A 22,052-nucleotide genomic window follows, 5' to 3' on the forward strand; every position below is an offset into this window, starting at 1 on the left:
TTTAAAATAAAATAATTGCAACAGTGCCAGCTGTGCAGAGGAAGGTTTTAAAAAATAAAAATAAAAATCCAATGCATTAGACCCCCGTTTCTGTTTCTAAATTGCCTTTTGGATAGGAGACCTCTTCTTACAGTGTGTAATGGTAACTTTATGAGAATTGGCATCCATTTAGAACATTTGTATTAGTTTATTTTTACATTTCAATCAGTTCCTAAACAACTATTTGTACCCCATAATAAATTATTTTGAGCAAAATCAGAGAGATGATGCAGCCTATTTCCTGTGCTCCCATTTACACTAAAAAGTAAGAGAAAGAAAGGATTTAATAAAATGTTCTCAAGAGTACAAGAGGCAAAGACACTGCTTTCATTTACAATGCTAGGATGTAGATTGGCTCTCTTAGGTCTACAATAAGGATTCTTTGGGTCTGCAGAAAGAAGCCTCACCATCATAGGAAGCGTGCTACACAGCAAATTAATCTGTACAGGACTGTATAAATTCAGCAAATTAAGTTTAATATAAAATGGTCCCAATCAGTTTAAATGTACAGTTCTATTTTTACATTAAGTTTCTTATTCTACTTTACTTCCACACCCGCAACTTCAGCTCTTTTTTCGCATTCTGCATAGGAGGGCTTGCAAAACTTGCTGCTAACAAAGAAATTATCTAATTTTGAAAGCAAGAGGTGGTCTCATTTCTACAAGTCATTAAGAAAGTGTCAGAACTCTCATCCTTTATTTCAACAATAGATACCAATTAATTATGAATATTTAGCCTTTTTATTTGGATCATACTTACACCTCAGTTTTTAAAAATGCATTGTACAAAAAACCTGGGACAAATACATATAAAAGCTTGCTTAATATATTCTAAAACAAGGCCAAGTAGCAATTCAAATGACTGTATTAACAGGAATGCACAGTGTCTTTATTTGTGTCCCTTAATATTATGAAGCAAAGAGATCATTTCTTCATAAGAACAGTTTAATTTCTTTTCTAAACAGCAATTCATACAAGTAAATTAGATGAATTTAGTCGTCATCAGAGAAATGGATATGCTTGCTTATCTCTTGTGTCTTCGCTAGCCTCATTTTTTCAGCTTTTGCAATCAGCTGTAGAAGAAAAAAAGAAGACCAAGAAGCATTTTCTAATTACACTGTATTGTCATTTTAATTTATCATGTGTCACAGAAGATGAGGATTAACACTCAAACCAACATTTGCAACTATAACCTTCATAAAACAAACGTAGAACCCTGCTGATACTGGAAAAGACTGAGCAAATGTTAAGAAATTTTTATTTCCCTTTATTTCAATGGAAGACATTTACCGGTAAATTGTTGAGAGCCATAGATCTTATCTTTGACACCATCCTCATTGTTCCTCTTCAGAATTGCAACATTTAATTAGCAAAGTACTTCTCTAATGCAAAAACACAGTGGGGCTATTCAGCCATTAATCCTGTATCCTTAAAATATTTGCTCTTTAAAAAAATAATAAAACTTTGGTGGAAAATGTTAATTTGAATGTTTGAAATGAAGACACAGATTCTAAAAACATCTTATTACAACCAATTGCAACAGGTTAAGGTAGAATGCAATGAAAGAACACTTTAAGGAAAAGCACCACTATTCTTAGAAATACAAAATGACTGACATCCAATCTCTGAAGATGGTTTGGAAACTTCAACTGGTCCAAAATGTGGCATCCTGGTGGGGTGAGGCAGGCAGCATTGATGACACCATTGCTATGCAAGCTTTACTGATTACCAATGCATTTTCCTACAAGCCCCAGCCCAAACCACCACTGGTCAAAGATAACGGGAGTTGGAGTCCAATGGATGGAAGGCCACATGTTCCCCACCCATGGGCTATGCATACCAAGTTTACAGTTTATGCCAATGTGAACCATCATGCCTCACACAGTTCTCCAACTAACAAGGGAGCAGTGTGTTTTGCTCACAGCTGGAGTCAGGTCCAGGTAACAAGAGGATTTAATATTTTCAAAAATGGGGGACTAGCTAGTGTGTTTCTCTTTGTCCCAGCAATCCTGCATCGATAGCTGCACACATTTTAGGGGTGGGTGGGTGGTACATTCCAGTGGTGAGTGAAGCCAAAGACAAAAGTGGATGTAGCAATATATGAGACTGACATTTATACAGTTGGCTACATTTCCACCGAACAGAGTTTACTATATCTTCAATTGCTCTTCACCCAAGCAAACCAAGGGAAGTTATCACCATTGAAATGACATTTGGAGTTCTGAGAAACAAGATTTTGCAGAACACGTTTCCATGGAAAAGTTCTCACATTTTTTCTTTTTTTGTATGATCTAGACAATATTTATTCTAGTGCAAACTCTCAATATAAAGGATTTCATGGATGTACTGTAGGACCTAGACATGTTCAATGTACTTAAACGCTGCAGTGCAAGTTCTTGCCCATAATTAAATCAGTCCAAATTCTACCTTTATAAAATTTGATTTTAGAAAAGGAGAACCCCACCATCTGACCCCTAAATCATTGTACAGCATGCAACACTGCTGTAAATCAAGTAAGGTTGTTTCAAGAGTTTCTGTTAAATAGGCATATATTGGCAAGAAAAGGCTCAGGTTGGAAGAATAGGATTGATGCTCTTCAGAACCCTTCCAGTGCTACAGTAGTGCTAATGCCACATTCGGGAAGGAGTATCTAGAAAGGAGGGGCAACTCATGAAGTTCAAGAAACACTGAATTAGGGTATTTAGCTTTTAAATATTCACCTGCTTTATTTATATTTGAATTACAGTGACCCAAAGTCCCAAGGTCTGCTAGAACATTAATAATATCAATATACAAAATCAAACTCCTAAAAAGCTTCTCCAAATCTATCCAATACCAGCATTATTTATTAAATATCTGCTATGTTAATATTTAAATGGTTTTTTATAAGCTATGAAACAGATGTTTCTTAGAGATGCAAGATGACAGAAGAGGGTGATAGGAAAATGGCAGCTAGCTGCTGCTACTGTTATCTGCAGTTTAACAGTCTGTTTTGATAATACTGCTTGTGTAAATTAATCTGCAGTTCTTTGCTTAAGGAACTCTCAAGGATTCTGGTAGAAAGTACCAGGAGGTTAAGGCTATTCACCTTACTGGGACACATGAATGGTTAAAACTGTTACTTATGGAAAGAGGGTACAGATAAAATAATAATTTCTATTGTGTCTTAAAGTTATTGGGAGATATGGGTTCAGATGGGATGTATGGATTTTGTACTGTTGCTTTCAAGATTATATTCAAATGCCTAACAGAAACCCTGCTTTTAAATACCGGTAAGTTATGAGATTTCTTTGGAAACTGTTCAATATCCTCAAATTATTGGAACTCCACCTTATTTTCCAACTGCCAAGCATGCATTTGCACTGAAATAAGGAATGACACAGTAGCTGGAGTCAGGCAAAACACTATTTCTCTTCTATACAAAATGTAGCAGATAGAAACAAAGGCTCCATTTCCTTGGGGTAAATCCAGGATTGGAGGTCATGAAAAGGAAGATGCTAATTTACAAGGCTTTACACCAACCATTAACATTCAAGTGGTTAATGGTTATGCAAAAAATTAAAGGGTAATTAACACCACAACATTTCCTAGAGAATTTTAGTTGCATATATTCAAAAAGGTTAAAGCAATGTGAAACAATAAGATTCAAGACTTATCAGATCACTGGGCTCTAATAATGTGTACAGTCTTAAATGTTCTGATTCTAGCTTTTAAAATCTATAAAATATTCTTAACAGAAAATTGTTCTAGAAATTACTTTTTCATGAGTAAAATACATTAGTGATTTGTTAAAGAATCATGTGGTTAAAAATTAGCAAGAAACAGTATCATTAGAAGTTTCTCTTTTAAAGAACTTGTTACTTGATTTAGACAACTCCTTAACATTTTATCAGTCTTGTGTTTAACTTCTTGTAAGCCCTGCAATAAAAGCTTTTCCAACCCATCTCCAATATTTGGGAGTCACTAAACTAATGGATTCCTGCCAACCTAGCAGTTCGAAAGCACGTCAAAGTGCAAACAGATAAATAGGTACTGCTCTGGCAGGAAGGTTAACGGCGTTTCCGTGCACTGCTCTGGTTCACCAGAAGCGGCTTAGTCATGCTGGCCACATGACCCAGAAGCTGTACGCTGGCTCCCTCGGCCAGTAAAGCGACATGAGCACCGCAACCCCAGAGTCGTCTGCGACTGGACCTAATGGTCAGGGGTCCCTTTACCTTTAAACTAATGGAAGCTCATTAAGAGTAATTTAGTATCAAAGCCCAGAAATAGAAGAGCTACCTTAAGGTGTATGAATAAGAAAATGCTTGTTAACCTGATCTGATATAGTCTTCTGGAGTCAATGGAGTGATGTTTACAAGTAAAGTTTTTCACAGCTACACCACTAGCCTTTGTTGGAGATGAAAATGAACAGACATCATATGACATACATGCAGCTTCCTTATACCAAGTGAGATCAATGTCCATTTAGCTGAGTACTATCTATTCTCAGTGGCAAAAGTTACTCAGTACCTTTATATTTTATGTTTAAGGCATTTTATACAGTTCTTAATATTTAGCTAAGTGCTTTCAGAGGTCATTTAACATGAGTCCTTACACAAGTTTACCAGATACTCTACCACTGAGCCCTTCTTCCCCTTGAATATAATCAAGCCATTTTTTATTAAGTAAAACCATTTGTTCATCTAGTCCCATGCTCTCTACTGCCAGTAGCTTTCAAAGATCACAGCTCCATTTCTAGTTTCAAAAAACTGAATCCGAGACCTTATCCATATAAAACAAGTTAAGTTTTATAAATCTGAGTTAAGATGCTTGCCCACAAAATCCAGAGTTCTGAATTGGTTATCTTACCTTCTCTGTACCCCGCTTCTTTTCTCTTGGTTGATTAAGTTTAGCCTGTCGGTCCACCAAGATCTTCTGCCAATATCGTTGTTCATGATCCCCTGAATAAAAGAATGTTGTAACTGTGTGTTATATCTGTATGAAGGAAGATGTTTTGGTTTCCTCGGCTATATCAGTACAACAACCTTTCTACAACTTTATAAAACAATTGTTAACTTTTAACAGTTTATTTCTTAAATGGAATACACGTTAATGCAGGTGTAGGGAAGACTGTGGCCTTTTAGATGTTGCTGAACTACAACTCCCATCATCCCTAGTCATTAGCTATGCTTGATAGGACTGATGGAAGTTGTAGTTCAGGAACATCAGGCAGGCCAAAGGTTTTCCACACTTGCTTTAATGCAAAGAAAAACGTTCTTGTGAAGATAAAAGATGCATAATTTTATGTCTCAGCTTTCTATCAATGAGAATTTTAAAATATATTTTTTAAAAAAAATTAAAAGGAAAAGAGACACCACCAGCGGAACTTTATGACATTGACTTCTTATAACATCCTCACTCCTTATAATCTGAACAGAGTAGAGGAGGATGCAGAATAAGGGAAACCATGTCCTGCTGATGATATACCATATCCTGTTTAACACACACTGGCCTCAATCCAGCTGTTTGCAAACACAATAGTAGGTTTTTGTCCATGCTCACAGACTGAAAAGCTCCTTCAAGGACTGGGAGTTCATAAAATGTCTGTCCTGCTGAAGACAGAAAATGGAAAATGATGGATGTGTGCTCAGTGTTACCCAGCCACTTATATAGGCAGAAAAACTTGGTTCCAAAATTGTATGGCCCTAGCTATAGTTAGAATACTTTTTTTTGGGGGGGGGGAGAATTCAGGATACAAATCACAACTTCAACAAATCTTGAAATAGTCATAAAACTGATGTGGCATATACAAACCCAGGTACTGCTCTGGCAGTACCCCCCATGTAACATTTTTACAAATCCATTTCATTTGTTGAGGCATTAGGGGGAGAAGAAAAAAAAAGAAAAAAAAGAAAAAAAGAAAGGGGGTGGAGGGAGGGGAGATGGGTGGGGGTGGGGTCGGGTAGCAGTGTTTCCATTATGCTTAATGTATGTAGTTTGGTGTCAGCGTGCTTGTGTTGTTCACTTGTGTTCCTTTGGTGGTGAGAGAGGTTGGGGTTGGCCTAGGATGTGATTGTTTGTTTGTGATTGGCTGTGGTGATCTTTGTTTTCGTGTGTGAGTGAGGTGGGTGGGTGTTTTGGATCAGGTTAGCCATATTGATTTGTATGCTGTTGGTGGATTATTGTCATTGTCCTGTTGGGCTGTGTATGTGATAAAGGGGAGCCATACCGGGGTGAAGGTGTCTTCTTCTGTTTGTCCCCGTGTCAGTTTCAGTTTATTAGTTAATTTTCCTAGTAGGGCTGTTTCCCATACTATTTGGTACCATTGGTCCATGCTTACTCCTGACAGGTCTCTCCAGTGTCTGGTTAAAACCCAGTGAATTTCAACAATAAATCTTACCTGAAAGGATCTCAAGTTTCCAATTGTGTTTCGTCTGTAGTTCTTTATGTGATTTTAATAAAGTTTGTGCATCTTCAGGAGTTTTAAGCCGCACATGACACTCTGTGTCACCTTCCAGCAGGTCAACATAAGCAACATTAGCTAATGTTGCTAACATATCCTGTGGCAACACAAGCAAGACAAGCCATTAGAATTAAGGGTTTTATCTACTTATCACGGTGCTTTATGTACTTACCATGGTGGGGAGCATTTTTTCCTACATTTTCACAGGGCTCATATACCACACTCGTAAGGAAATACATCTCTACTATTAACTGTTTTCACTTATTATCATCACTGATGTGTCACTAACAAAGAAATATATTTCCTAATGCACTTATCTGGAAGCACCATTCATGAGCCATGAAATGGAGGGTGGGCTGACAATTACATTTAACCACAGAATGGTGATTGCAAAAAAATGCAAAAAGAAAAGAGAAAAATCTGTCATGCTAGTGCCACATGATCTAGATATCTTCTACCAATCCAGCCCTAATACTCTACACACTCTGGTTTATAGCTCTGGTTTAAAGCATGCTATAATTCACCAATAGAAGTGGATACAATAAAGAGTATCCTCTTATCTCTAGCTATGACCATATTGCTGTCATGAGCAATCTCAGACAGACATTTAATATTTAGATGCCAATGTCAAGTTTGCCTTGTTAATAGCCAAGATGATAAACCTGAAGTTACAAAACAACAAGGTTAGGTTAGGGCTTTATCTTTCTCAAAGACGTATCTCAGTGCTATCTCAGAGAAATCATTAAATCAATCATAAAGCTTAACAATAATGAAAGCACTTCACATACATTATCTTGTTTCAAGCCATGCAACAATTATGTAAATATAGGTCAGTATTATCATTCTTATGCCGCAGACTACAGGGTAGAGGGGTGAGACGGAGACTATGCTACTTGCTTTAAGCAATCTAATGAGTTCACAGCAGAGGAAATATCTGAACTGGAGACTTCTGCAGCTCAACTTTAAACTGCTGTTCCACACCAGCTGTCTATACTAGACTAGACTATATCAAGAAGCACTCACAAGTTTGTGAAGTTCATTACAAGTATGAACAAGGTCAATGTTTAAATTTTAAGGGGCAGAATTAAAATACATGAAAGCCAGGATTGAATGTCAGTTTAAACAAGTTTTAAATAAATTGCTGTTTGTGTGTGCTTCACTCCTCTGTCCCTTTCAATGTGCTGAGGAAGAAACAAACCAAAGACTGGCTTTATGATACCTGTGAACCCGCACTTGTGGTTTGTTTCCCCATCAGCAAATCATAAAATCATAGCATCACAATTGTAGAGTTGGAAGGTACCATGAGAGTCATCTAGTCCAACCCCTGCAATGCAGGAATATTTTTTGCTCAATCTGGGGCTCAAACACACAACCCTGAGATTAAGAGTCTCATGCTATACTGACTGAACTATAGAGGCTTGGTGGGGAAGCCATACCAATAGAAACAACTTTTACAGATAAACTCTTTCCTCAACCAAAATAGTTTGAAATCTTTTTTGCTCTGATGTAGATTTTCTCAGCCTGGTTCTTCAATTAAACAATCCTTTAGCAAGTATTATAAGGCATGTGCACACCTAGCTGGCGATCAGAATTATGAACAAAGGAAACTGACTTATACAGAGGCATACCACTAGTATATCTAGCTCAGAACTGTCTGCACCAGGGGTAGTCAACTTTCCACATGTTGTTCGACTCTAGCTTAAGATTACCAGATGTCCCCGTTTCCCAGGGACAGTCCGTGGATTTACAAATCAGCCTCCATACAAAATCCTATCGTTCCTACTGTAGTTGAAAAGTGTCCCCGGATTCACTGAAAAAAATCTGGTAACCTTACTCTAGCTCCCATCAGTTCTAGCCAGCATGGCCAGTGGTCAGGGATTATGGGAGCTGTAGGGCAGCAACAACAGGTAACTGATTGGCAGCAGCTCTCCAGGGTTTCAGAAGGGGGTCTCATCCAGTTCTACATATTGGAGATTGAACCTATGACCTTTTGCGTGCTAGGCAGATGCTGTGCAACTGAGTTACCTTGACCTTTTGAAATGCTATTCCATATTCAAAAGATTTCAAAGCAAATTATAGCATTTACCCCGAGGCTATAGAGGCATTACCTTGATGTGCTTCCTGCCTGGCAAGGGCTCAGCACTAATGATCTTCACTATTACGCCACCCTCAAACTGGGGGCCCATTGTGTGAACCTTTTCAACAGGAGCTGAACCATCCTGGGAAGCTGTTCATTTGAAAAGGAAGAGAGCATTCATCAAAATTTCACTTGTAACAATTTACCACTGGACAAATTCAAAATAGCAGAATACCTCTCTTAGTATATTTTTTATATTGGGTATATTACTAGGAATATTTCTATAAGAAGCAAAGGCAGTCCAAGAGAAAAGAATGTGAGACAGATCTAAATAGCAGTCAAGTGTTTTTTTCAAAACATATTTTTTTAAAATAAGTTATAGGTATAACATGATACCAGCAACATCTAGCAACAATTAATTTAAGCCTGCACTTTCTATTTGGAAACAGAGTCTAAACAAAACTCTAAACTCTAAACTAAACTAAACAACTTTTGGTTGTTTCCCCCTCTGTTCCTCATCCCCTCCTTTGTGAAATATTTAGGTGGATCAGCTATTTTCTGACATTTTTGGTTGGTTCTAACGAAGCTGGATTTTGGAGAAACAGATAAGATTTTCTAAATAGTTTGACATATATAGATCACTGTTGGTGGCATCAAAATATGCCTCAACATGACAATAAAGGCCCTGCAGTTTAAGTTATAATCATGAGCAGTATATCAATAGTACCATTAATTCCAGTTATCAGCACATACAAAGCCAAATAACTACTTTAAGGTGGTATATTCACAACCTGATTGTTGTGCTCTTGTGAAGTTAACACTCTCATCTTGTACTGCATATATGGCCAATGAACATTAATTAAAACAATATGATTAACTTACTTTGCAAAGCAACATTAGGCAATCTTTCTGAATGCTAAGTGAATTTAGATAGATTTGATTCTTCTAAATCAGTGGGCAATGAATAAAGAAACTATTCACAAAGTTGGTACAGAAATGGGTTGTTACAGCGAAGCTTAGCGCAAATTTTATTTAGTTCTCAATTTTTTTATATATAATTACAGTAATATTGACTACTTTGATTTCTTCAACAAAACCAGTGAGAAAAACTATGAGACCTCTGGCTTGTATCCAAAGTTGGCCCTACTTAGAGCAGACCCACTGAAATTAATGAAACCAAGTTAGTCATTTCAATGGGTATATACTGAGTGGTGCTGGACCCTAACTACACAGCATACAGAAACCTAATGCCAGAAAATTCATTTACTGATATGCAACCTCTTGGTTCTAAAGCCCAAAGGTTGATCCTGGATGCTGAACACTAGTTTATTCTTCAGTTTTTGTAACATTTCACAAGTTCTCACAAGTCAGTGCAACTGGTTAAAGAAAATTAATTTTGCATGATGTGACCTAGAGAAATTTTCAAGATCTGAAATTTCCCCCCTCTTAATCTCCTTTCTGCTTCCAAGAAAACACTACATACTTCTTAATATCCAAATATCCAATCACTAAACTACAATTAGCATGTCATTTCTTCTGTTAAGTATAAGCACAAGCTATGAAGAACCTCACAATTTTCTTTACATTTTCCATTTCTTGCTGCTGGCTGGTTAGGTATACAGGCATCTGTTTCCATTTCTCCAGCAGTCAATGTTTTTATTTGGGCCATTGCTTTTTTCAAAGAGGACATGCTGGCTTTCTGTAGTGCCAAGTATTCTTGCTTCAGCTGCATCCATTCATTTCTAGAGTGATTAGGATTAAAAAGTATGAAAAATACACAAGCTCAACACTCTATAAAGAAATCTAATTAAAATGATCAGAAACAAATCTATCTTCAAAAAAAGATAATTCAAAAAGTAAAAAGAGACTGGTGGATCATGCTTTTTAAAAACCACAATAACAAAACTCAGTTCAAATGCATACCACATATAAGGAAAGACACAGTCAAGAAGATACCACCACGGTTAACAAATGGAGTCAAGGAACTTATTAGAGGCAAGAAACACTCTTTCAGAAAAATGGAAGTAGTGCATAAATGAGAACAAAATGGAACAGAAATTGTGGCAAAATAAATACAAGAAGGCAATAAGAGATGCAAAAAGAAGAATCTGAGGAGCATATTAGAGAAGTATATAGCTAAAAACATTAAGAACAAAAAATAATAATTAAAAAGCAAAGCGGGAAAGCAGTAGGGGTTGGGGTGGACCTCTGAACTACAAGAGAGTCGAAACATGTACTAAAGGACAGAAATGAAATTGCATTTATCTTCATGTCGGAAAATGAAGAGCAGATCTTTGAACCTAAGCTCCCCCCCCCCCCCGAAAAGGAGTCTGAGTTAAATACTGGTGACAAGAGATGTATTTTGAGAAATAAAAAACAACAAATCTGAACATGAGTTACTGGGTAACACAAGTGGTAAGAGTGCTGTTGCACTCCTGTCAAAAGGACATGAAAAGAGCCAAACTAGTCCAGCATTCTGTTCTCACAGTGGTCCACCATATGCTTAGATAGAACATAGCATATGCTTAGATAGAACATAGCCTAGTAGCATGTGGGTTTACCATAGTCATCTGGTTCACCACTGTGAGAACCGGATGCTGGATGAGATGGGACTTTTGCCTGGCTCTTCTTAAGATTAGCAGTTACTAATAAATTTCCAGTGTGGATCCATTAGCAATTGATTCCTAAGAGTATTGCAAAGACTGCTAGGCTAGACCTTGGCCTAACCTTATGTTCTTAAGCAACAGTACATACTCAGGATCAATACCCAGAGTTTAATTATGCATTAACTTTAAAAATCCTCAATATGCAATCTTACTTTGTACATTTCTACAGTAAAAGACATCAATGCATCACAGATTAACACCAAAAATGTAAAAGTAAAGCACAAAGACTGGTCAGTCTGCCTCTGCTAACCAGTTGACTATTTTTTAAAAAGTGAGAAAAACTAGCTAGAACGTTCCCAAATCTATGGAGACAGGAACATTCCTACTGTTCAAATGCAGCAGAGAGGAAAGCCCAGCATGGAACCAAACAATATATTTACATTCATTTAACATGGAGATGTTTCTGCAAACAGCTAGAGCCTTGCTGATAGAAACACAATGGGGATAGTGCAATTGAGAGAATGATTCATTGTTAACTTAATCTGTGCTATCAAATAAGCAGATACGTTTTTTATTAAAAAAAAGATGGTATCTTAGGGTAATAGTGAGAGAGAAAGAAAAACAGATTCTGTCCCACCCAGGAACATACATTCTCTGAGAGAGGGCTTTAAATAACAAATGATCTACCTAATGACTCTGCGATAAAGGTTCAATGGTACCCTTTGCTAAAGTATGGAGTAAATAGAAGCTGCAGCAACACTTTATTAAAGGAAGCTGAAAAGGAAAAGAACACCAAAGCGAATGAACAAGGTAAGTAAGTAAAATGGAAAGTAAGGTAATGTTTCTTTTAAAACTAAATTATTTGCTATATTTAATGCTTTGGATAGCAAAAGGTACTGCTTTATGTGGAACCCTTCTACTTTAACATGGAGGTGCTTTCTGTGTGTAAATAAAAAAGGTAAGTGCTTCCATGTTTTGGCAGAGGTGAGTCCAACTCCACCATGAGTTGTTTGTAACTTGAGTGTTCTTGTATTGCTCAATTCAACATCATGGAAAGAACCACTGTCAGACATTTGTTTACTTGACTGCAACATGTGTTATAGTCTAATGCATGTTCCAGCAAGGTTTGCAGAATCTCTGTAACAGGATATTGTAGAGAAAACTTGCTTTACCTGCCCTGTTTCAAGATGCTCTCTGCTTTTGTAGAAAAGCATGTTTTGCTACACTGACTGAAGTAGAAAAGTGAAGTGTGTGATTTATTAAACACATGCACACTTACTTGGAAGCAAATCTCATTTATCTCAGTGGGTCGAACTTCCAAGCAAATGTAGTTAGAACTGCAGCCTGAAGCAGGCAATAAACTACACAGTATGTAGTCCGTGAGTGAGGAAGGTTCTAACAAGAATTCTGTAACTGTGTTGGTAAGCTTTTGTTTGTTCAAAAAAGTCACATCTGACAGTGATTCAGTCAGTGTGCTAAAAGAACTGTACTGAATTTAAAACTAGGTAATTGTGAATTGTTTGCTTTGGCTTTTTATGTATAGTCTTTATAATTTTGATAATTTTATAACTTACTTTGTGTTTTAAGATTGTTGAACAATGCTCTTGAGCTCTATGGCAGGAAAGTGTTTATGAATATAATTTAAAAATAACGCCGCTTGATTTATTTATTTTTAAGCAATGACTTGTATCTTTTTCTTTCACAGGAAAAATTCTCACCTAATATAAGGGACTAACCACTACTTTAATGTGGAAGTACTTGTTTTATTCCTTTAAAAAAGTGCTTTCATATTTTAGTGATGGTAAATCCTATTTAATCATCTTACTCAACATTACTCAATTATTTAATCACCTTACTCAACATTACTCAATTATTTACTAGCAAAAAATCCAAAAATATGGAATTACATTTATTGCATGTTGAACTTCTTCAAACAGGGTTACGAGTTCAAGCATCCTCCTGAAGGATTTTCTGCACTTTAACATGGAGGTACTTGATGGCTATTTTTAAAGTGAGTGCTTCTATGTTTTAGTACTGCAGGATTCCACAATCAGAAAATATATTATTTTCCCTCTAGTGAAAATAAGTTATAGGTATTTACTGGCAAGACTTCAAACAGTAAGTCATTTTACTGTCATTAATGTCAACAGGTCTATTGGTCAAAAGGAAAAAGTAGGTCTTTTCTATGTGTGATGTGTTCATTGCTGTAACCCTTTACCGTTGCCGACATGCAGCTCTGTTGTGTGAAATCTGGAATTGCACTTTAGCAATGGTGATGGACTATGTATTAATGCATATAAGAGTTCATACAGATGTGGCCATTGCTCCTATGAAGCTTTGGTATGAATTGTGACAATAAAGAAGTAAAACAAATTCCTTCCAGTAGCACCTTAAAGACCAACTAAGTCAGTTCTTGGTATGAGCTTTCGTGTGCATGCACACTTCTTCAGATACACCACTTCTTCAGGTGTATCTGAAGAAGTGTGCATGCACACGAAAGCTCATACCAAGAACTGACTTAGTTGGTCTTTAAGGTGCTACTGGAAGGAATTTGTTTTGTTTTGACTATGGCAGACCAACACGGCTACCTATCTGTAATAAAGAAGTATTTACTTTTGATATCGACTTCATTCACCTATATTTTACTCTTTTTAAAAATGTGCTTTTGCAACATGTATAATAAGAATGACTGCTATAAAACTGCATAATAAAACTAGTTTCTATCAACTTCTGAAGAATCATAACCCAGCCAAAGCTTAGAACATTGGCATCTCTTTGATTTCAACAGGAACAAATTATCATATTTAATTTGTATTTCCGTATAACTGTTGAACTGGCTGAATGTGCCTGAGAATTTTTCCTCTCAATTGGATACAGTTATTTTAAAAAGGTGTTGCACAAAATGAAGAAAACATTCAAATTCTTCCATCTATGTTCAGTACTTTTTTAAACATCTTTCACTGCCTCACAAACTGTTTTAAAATCTCTACTGGAACAAACTTTGAAGTAATGGCCATCTAATCTTTTAGGCTCAATCCGTTGCTCAAAATAATTTCTTTGAAATTGTTAGCAAAGGATCTGGTGTACCTCTTGCACCCTCCATTTGATAGTATATATGTAAGAGCCACTCACATGTACACAGATTTTAAAGACGGCAAATGACAAAGTAAGCATTTCCAAAGGATAAAAAGTTTCAATAAACTTGTTTTAAAACATGAAATTCTTTTTTTAAAGAGAACAAGCCATTTCATCTATCCACAATGCAATGCAAATATCAATTTCACAGTGATATAATAGGTAAAATTGATTTGTTTTACAAATGTAAAACAAGTTGCATCAGCAGAGGAGTTTTTATTTACCGTAACAGGCTAGTTTGTAACAAAACAAATTCCTTCCAGTAGCACCTTAAAGACCAACTAAGTCAGTTCTTGGTATGAGCTTTCGTGTGCATGCACACTTCTTCAGATACACTGAAACAGAAGTTTCCAGACCCTTCTATATAGTGAGAAGGTGGGGAGGGGTATTACTCAGAAGGGTGGTGGGAATGGGTGATTGGCAGATAGCTGTGATGAGCCTGTTGACGACTCTTAACGACTGCAATAGGTCTTACAGGAAAAAGCAAGGGGTGGTCTTTAAGGTGCTACTGGAAGGAATTTGTTTTGTTTTGACTATGGCAGACCAACACGGCTACCTATCTGTAGGCTAGTTTGTGTGTTTCAACATGACAAAATATAAGCTGCGGCAGCAACACTCCTGAACTGAAACAAGTTGACTGGAAACACATAAGCAGCACTACTGACAGGTCAAAATTAGGTAATCTTTTTTCTCATGGGTGGTTAGTACCTAAGAACTCTAAAACACAGTTCTTGTGTAGACTACTTCATATCTGGGAAGTAGTCAAACAGCAGCTTCTGGATCACAAGCAGCCCAACACTGTATTTTACTGTCAATACAGTAAGACTCAAAAATGCTTTAACATACTTTGAAAGGACTCTCAGTGGGATGACCTCTTCTCCCATCTTGTGTCTCTCTTTGTGTTTCTTTTTATGTTTCCTTTTAGATTTTGAAAGAGATGTATCTTTCTTATCACCAACCTCTCTCTCCTCTTCAGTGGAAATTTCTAAGTGGAAAAGCAAAAAGAAATAGCTAACAAGCAAAGAACAGCTAGTTATAAATACTTTAGTGCCTTTCCTCCAAGGGTTTGATTCTGGGTCACTTTAGCAAACAGTCTAGCAAACTGACTACTATACTATACTGACTCTACTTTGAACTGAAGAAATAAGTTCATAGAATAACCGAGTTGGAAAGGGAACCCATGTCATCTAGTCTAACTCCGAAGGAATCTCTGAAAAATTACCCCCAAACTTCTGTTTAAATACCTCCAATGGAGGAGAGGCTACTACCTTCTGAGGTAGTCCATTCCACTTAACAACTCTTTTTTTTTTAATAAATATTTATTAACAGTTTTTATTTTTAATTACAATACCAATAAACAATACAATATAACACATCTCTTAACATGATTTTCTTAACTTCTTTGGACTCCCTCACATCTCCCGCTCCTGCGTTCCTGACTATAAAATTTTATCCAGCAAATTTATCCCCTTGTTTCTATTCTTATTATCTAATTTTCCAATGTTGTGTCTCTAATTTTAGATATCCTTTATTCAAATCTTAAAAATTTAAATATAACCTAAAATTTCCAAAAAATTATCTTTTCTTAAATTTAGCTTATCTTCATATTTCACTTCATCTAGCTTAATGGTGCCAAGTTGTTTGTACTCTAGCATCCTTCTTAACATTCATACAATTTACAATGTTTTTTGTAGATAAATCTTGAATTTCTTCCAATCTTCTTCCACCGTCTCTTCTCCCAGGTCTCGGATTCTGCCAGTCATCTCAGCCAGTTCCATATAGTCTATCAGTTGCATCTGCCATTCTTCCAGTGTGGGTAAATCTTGGGTTTTCGAATGCTTAGCGACAAGTATCCTTGCTGTTGTTGTTGCGTACATGAAAAATGTTCGGTCCTTCTTTAGCACCTTCTGGCCGACAATACCCAGAAGGAAGGCCTCTGGTTTCTTAGGAAAGGTATACTTGAATACCTTTTTCAGCTCATTATATATCATTTCCCAGAAAGCCTTCACTCTAGGGCACGTCCACCAGAGGTGAAAGAATGTTCCTTCATTTTCTTTACATTTCCAACATTTGTTATCAGACAAGTGGTATATTTTTGCAAGTTTGACTGGGGTCATATACCATCTATATATCATTTTCATAACATTTTCTTTCAAAGCATTACATGCAGTAAAATTCAACCCAGTAGTCCACAACCTCTCCCAGTCCTCAAACATAATGTTATATCCAATGTCCTGTGCCCACTTTATCATAGCCGGTTTGACCGTTTCATCTTGTGTATTCCATTTTAACAGCAAGTTATACATTTTTGAAAGTACCTTAGTCTTAGGCTCTAACAATTCCGTTTCTAGCTTCGATTTTTCCACCTGGAATCCTAACTTTTTGTCAAGTTTAAAAACTTCTTTAATCTGAGCGTAGTGTAACCAATCTCGCACTTTGTCTTTCATTTTCTCCTGACTCTGCAATTTCCAGTTATCTCCATCTTTTTCTAATATTTCCCAATACTTCGGCCATTTGGCCTCCATATTGAGTCTTTTCCGGGCCTTAGCTTCCAATGGTGAAAGCCACCTTGGAGTTTTATTTTCCAGTAAGTCTTTGTATTTTGTCCAGACATTAAACACTGCTTTTCTGACAATATGGTTCTTGAAAGTCTTATTAATCTTGACCTTGTCATACCATAAATATGCATGCCAACCAAAAGCATTATTAAAACCTTCCAAATCTAATACATCAGTGTTTTCGAGAAGCAGCCAATCTTTTAGCCAGCAGAAAGCTGCTGATTCATAGTACAACCTTAAGTCTGGCAGGGCAAAGCCCCCTCTTTCTTTTGCATCAGTTAGTATCTTAAACTTAATTCTGGGCTTTTTGCCCTGCCAGACAAATTTGGAAATATCTCTCTGCCACTTCCGAAAGCACTCTGTTTTGTCCACAATCTGCAAAGTTTGAAACAAAAACAGCATTTTTGGCAATACATTCATCTTTATAGCGGCGATTCGGCCTAACAAGGAAAGTTTCAATCTTGTCCAACTTTCTAAGTCTCTCTTAATTTCTAACCAACATTTCTCATAGTTGTCCTTGAATAGACTCAAATTTTTTGCTGTTATATTTACCCCTAGGTATTTTACTTTTTTAACCACGTTTAACTCTGTCTCTTTCTGAAACCTTTCTGACTCTGTAACTGTCAAGTTTTTTTCCAATACCTTAGTTTTTTGCTTATTTAATTTAAATCCCGCCACCCGACCAAACTCTTGAATCAATTGTAATACTCTTTTCGTACTAGATTCTGGCTCCTGTAAAGTCAAAACTAGGTCATCTGCAAAAGCTTTAAGTTTGTACTGTTTCGCTCCGACCTGAATTCCTTCAACCAACCGGTCTCCTCTAATCATATTCAAGAGCACCTCCAGGACCGAAATGAATAACAATGGGGAAATAGGGCAGCCTTGTCGTGTTCCTTTTTCAATTTTAAACTCTTCTGTAACTACATTGTTGACTATCAATTTGGCCTTTTGTTCTGAATAGATTGCATCTATTCCATTTTCGAATCCCCGTCCCACTCCCATCCCTTCCAGGTTTTTCTTCATGAATTTCCAAGAAATATTGTCAAAGGCCTTCTCCGCATCTATAAAAATTAACACAGCTTTTGAATTGATATTTGTTTGCAGAAGTTCCAAAATATCGATAATGTTCCTTGTATTAGCAAACAAATGTCTGCCTGGGAGAAAGCCTGCCTGGTCCTTATGAATTACTTCATTTAGAACTTTTTTGAATCTACTTGCTAAAATATCTGCAAATATTTTGTAATCCACATTTAAGAGGGAGATGGGACGGTAATTCTTAAGTTGTGTCTTTTCCGTTTCCAGTTTGGGTATCAATGTGATGAAGGCCTCTTTCCACGATTCCGGCGCCTTCTTCCCTTCCAAAATTTCGTTGCCTACCTCCATCAGTGGTTGTATCAAATAGTCTTTCAGTGTCTTATAATACTTGGAGGTAAGCCCATCTGGCCCTGGAGATTTGCCCAATTGCATGTTCTGAATGGCTTGTTCAATCTCTTGTCGTGTTATTTTACAATTCAGGATTGATCTGTTTTCTTGTGACAATTTTGGTAATCCATTCTTTATCAAAAATTGTTCTATCTCAGCCTCATCTTGCGGCCCTTGAGTATACAGTTGTTTGAAATATCTCTGGAAACACTTTCTAATCTCCATAGGGTTCTGTATGTTTCTTCCTTCAATCTCTAAATTTGTAACTGTGTTCATTTTTTGTCTCTTCTTCAACTGCCATGCTAGCAGTTTCCCACATTTATTCGCCGATTCAAATGTTCTTTGTTTCATTAGTTTAACTTTCCACTCTATTTCCTGGTTTATCAATTTGGAATATTGTGCTTGATAAAGTTTAATTTCTCTCAGAATCGGCTGTGACTTCGGTTTTGATCTTAATTTCTTCTCACATTCTTTAATTTTCTCCAAAATCATGTCTTTTTTCTCATTTTGTGTCCTTTTCTTTACAGCATTCTGTTGTATCAAGAACCCCCTCATCACGGCCTTGCTTGCGTCCCAGATAATTCTTTTTTCCACCGTAGTGTTTAAATTTATCTCGAAATAATCTTTCAAAGCTTTTTGGGCCTTCTTAGTAATCACCTGATCTCGAAACAAATTGTCATTCATCTTCCATCTGAAGGAGCCGGTTGGTAGTAGTCTCATATCCATCTTTACTGCATTATGGTCGGAGCAGGTCTTTGGGCAGATTTCCACCTTTCTGATCTTAGGTGCCAGACCTCTTAACAACTCTTAACAGCTCTTAAGTGACAGAAAGTTTCCCCCAATGTTTACTGGGAATCTTCTTTCTTGTAATTTGAAGCCATTGATTTTGCTCCACCCCCTGGAGCAGGAGAAAACAAGTTTGGTCCATCTTCTACATTACAGCCCTTCAGATATTTGAAGATGGTTACCTCTGTCTTCTCTTCTGTAGACTAAGCATACCCAATTCTCTCACCCCATTCCCCAAATGGCTTAATTTCCAGGCCACTTTATCTTGGTTGCCTTCCTACAATACTGTGTATATGTTTAAATATTACTTTACAGCATTATTAAATTTCTATCCCATCTTTCCTCCCAAAGGAGCCTAGGGCAACAAGCAAAATAAATAAAAAATATAGGATTTTGTTTTTCTCTCACACCTAAAACAGGCATATCTTCACAGCTAATAATTTCAAGGGTTTCAGGAACAGTACATTTCAGCCATTAAATGCCTGGGTAAACCAGAATGTTTTTAAATTCTTCATAAATGTTAGAAGACAAGCACCTCGCCAGGAAAAGCACCACTACTCCTACCAAGAAGTACCTTCATATATTTATGAAAATATTTGCATTGTATTCATAAAAAATATCAATTAAGTTGACAACATCCACACGTGTATACAATAAAAACCATGTAAAGCATCAACATCAACAAAGCATCGCCCAGTGGCAGCCCTACCAACAGAGTCTTGCCTGCCACTCATAGGGTTCCAGATGGCCAAAATTGGGAGACACTTCTATATAGACTTTTTGTAGGCATCTTCTATATGCCTACATGTCTGCCACAATTTCCATTTGAGGTAGAAACACAGAAGCAACAGCATTTCTCCAGCTGTTCTCTCCATAGTTCATGGAATACTATGGTTTTTTGTATAAACTGCTTAGAGGTTTATTACAATCATGGCATATATAAGTTGCAAAATGCAAATAAAACAAATCATAGATGTGCAAGCTGGTCTTGCATCTTAAGTAGTAATAAATCCTCGTTCACCCCACTTTAGCTTTTAATACATTGCTAACAATGGCAGGTAAGCAACAATGTCCAACTTTTATAACGCCCTTATTTTCATCTAATCTGACCACTTGAATAAGCATCTTTTTACTTGTCTGCTACTTATCCAAATATAGTTCTGCTGTTAAAATTAATTATTTCCTGGTGTCTGAATTTACTCTCTCCTCAGGTTTTAAACTGAATTACATTTACACCACCAAGCTTATATTACCCCAAATCTCTGTACTTGGTCAGATATTTCAGTGAAATTTAAAAATAGATTATCTGCCTCTTACCTTTGGGATCCTCTGGTCCCTCTGTAGATTCCTCTTTTGTAGAATGAGCATCTTTCTGAAATGTTTTCTTCGCCTTTACAACTGACACCTCTCCATCCCCAGAGTGGCATCGTTTCCGCTTTCCTGGTCTACTTTCTCCTGAACCTGAGCTTTCCATTCTATCAAACTTCCTTTTCTCTTTCTTTGAATACGGCCGTTGGACTTCTAATGCTTCCATTTCAGAGCTCTCAGACGTTGTCCTGTGTCTCTTTGACCTACTTGTGTGTTCTGCAGTAATGCCCACATTTAATTCTTTTGCTTCTGCAGTTGGTTGCTGGCTATTCTCCTTCTTTGTTTTGGATTTTTTCTTCTTTTTCTTCTTCTTTTCTTCTATATAAAGTGAATAATATCTGTCTTGACATTATGTATTTCAATTATTACAAGTTTATCCCACTTTGCTTCCAGGGAACTCAGCATAGTATAGAGGACTACCTTTTATTTTCTGTCCCACAACATTTTAGCCTCACCCTGTGAGTTCTGTTAGGCAGAAAGATTGACTGGCCTAAATAACCCAAAATATCACAAGGAATATCACGCTTATTTAACTCCAGGAGTCAGCACAATCCCAGTTTAGCAAAATCAGAGTTTGAGACTAAGTACCATGGTTTTTGTTTTAGAAGGAGTGCTGAACAAGAACAACTAAATAAAATAAGATATTTTCATGAAAGACTTGATACTATAAACCCACAAAGAAAGGGTCTGGTAACATCTTAACTATAACTATATAACCACTTCATGCATTTGATGAAGTGGGCTGTAGCCCATGAAAGCTTATGTCATTATAACTTTGTTGGTTTTGCTACAATTGACTAAGATGGCTTCACCTGAAATTTGTCAGAATAATCCTATTTACCCTGAATATTTTCACAGCTGTAATCCAGAAATCATCCAAATCAGCCTAGCTGTATTTAATTTTTAGTTCACTAGTTTCAATGGGATTAAGCAGGTTTAACTATCCACTATTGATATTCAATGGGCCCCCTTTAAAGACTTAAGTAAAAGTTATGATACCTTTCAAAATGAATCCAGTTGAACAGAAAAAATTATTTATATTGATAACTGGAAAGTAGTGTAAAACAAAAAGGAATGGAGCATGGGCGTAGCCGGGGGGGGCAGAGAGGGGCAGCTGCCCCCATCAATAAAAATCAATATAAATACATAGCTGAGGTTCCCCATCTCCCGCCGCAACAAAAGGCCTGCTCCCTTTACAAAAATCCTGGCTATGCCCATGGATTGGAGTACATTGGGCCATACAATGTTAACAGAAGATAAAGTAAAATATAAAGACTTGATGGACAAAAATAAAGCTATCACCTTTCTACTCACCAACTACATTGGAATCACTTGATGGTAATGCAGGAACGACCTTGTTTTTAACTGTTTTGGGAAACATCCCGGGCTTTCTTGGTGCATCTTCTGGAGGATTATTCAAGTACTTAAATTCAAAAGTTAGAGAATGTAAGTTAACTGCTAATAGTTATTTTTCCACAGACGCGCCTCTATATACCTTTGTATCTATAATTTGTTGCATGAAAGATATGAATTGGTTACTTTTGATTGAAAGAAGATCATGAAGAGATGCAGGGAAGTAGCTCAGTCAGTAGAGCACGAGACTCTTAATCTGTGGGTTGT

At 36.8% G+C, this 22,052-nt stretch overlaps 1 protein-coding gene across 6 annotated transcripts in view; it reads right to left on the reverse strand.

The window, feature by feature from the left end:
• Positions 1 to 713: 713 nt before the first annotated feature.
• Positions 714 to 22,052, reverse strand: part of LARP7 (La ribonucleoprotein 7, transcriptional regulator) — a 29,398-nt gene continuing 8,059 nt past the window's right edge. For 5 of the 6 annotated variants that reach the window (XM_081876904.1, XM_081876906.1, XM_081876905.1 and 2 more), the window contains 8 exons: positions 21,747 to 21,855; positions 20,382 to 20,750; positions 15,145 to 15,283; positions 10,130 to 10,299; positions 8,589 to 8,707; positions 6,418 to 6,577; positions 4,887 to 4,978; positions 714 to 1,111 (listed from right to left, as the gene is read on the reverse strand). In XM_081876904.1, the coding sequence (XP_081733030.1) occupies positions 1,031 to 1,111; positions 4,887 to 4,978; positions 6,418 to 6,577; positions 8,589 to 8,707; positions 10,130 to 10,299; positions 15,145 to 15,283; positions 20,382 to 20,750; positions 21,747 to 21,855 (1,239 nt within the window). In that variant the 3' untranslated portion in view covers positions 714 to 1,030. The remainder of the gene's footprint in view (positions 1,112 to 4,886; positions 4,979 to 6,417; positions 6,578 to 8,588; positions 8,708 to 10,129; positions 10,300 to 15,144; positions 15,284 to 20,381; positions 20,751 to 21,746; positions 21,856 to 22,052) is intronic. The other variant, XM_081876907.1, reaches the window with a different exon arrangement.

The sequence above is a fragment of the Podarcis erhardii genome, assembly GCF_964252035.2.
Source record: "Podarcis erhardii genome assembly, chromosome: 9".
NCBI lineage: Eukaryota > Metazoa > Chordata > Lepidosauria > Squamata > Lacertidae > Podarcis > Podarcis erhardii.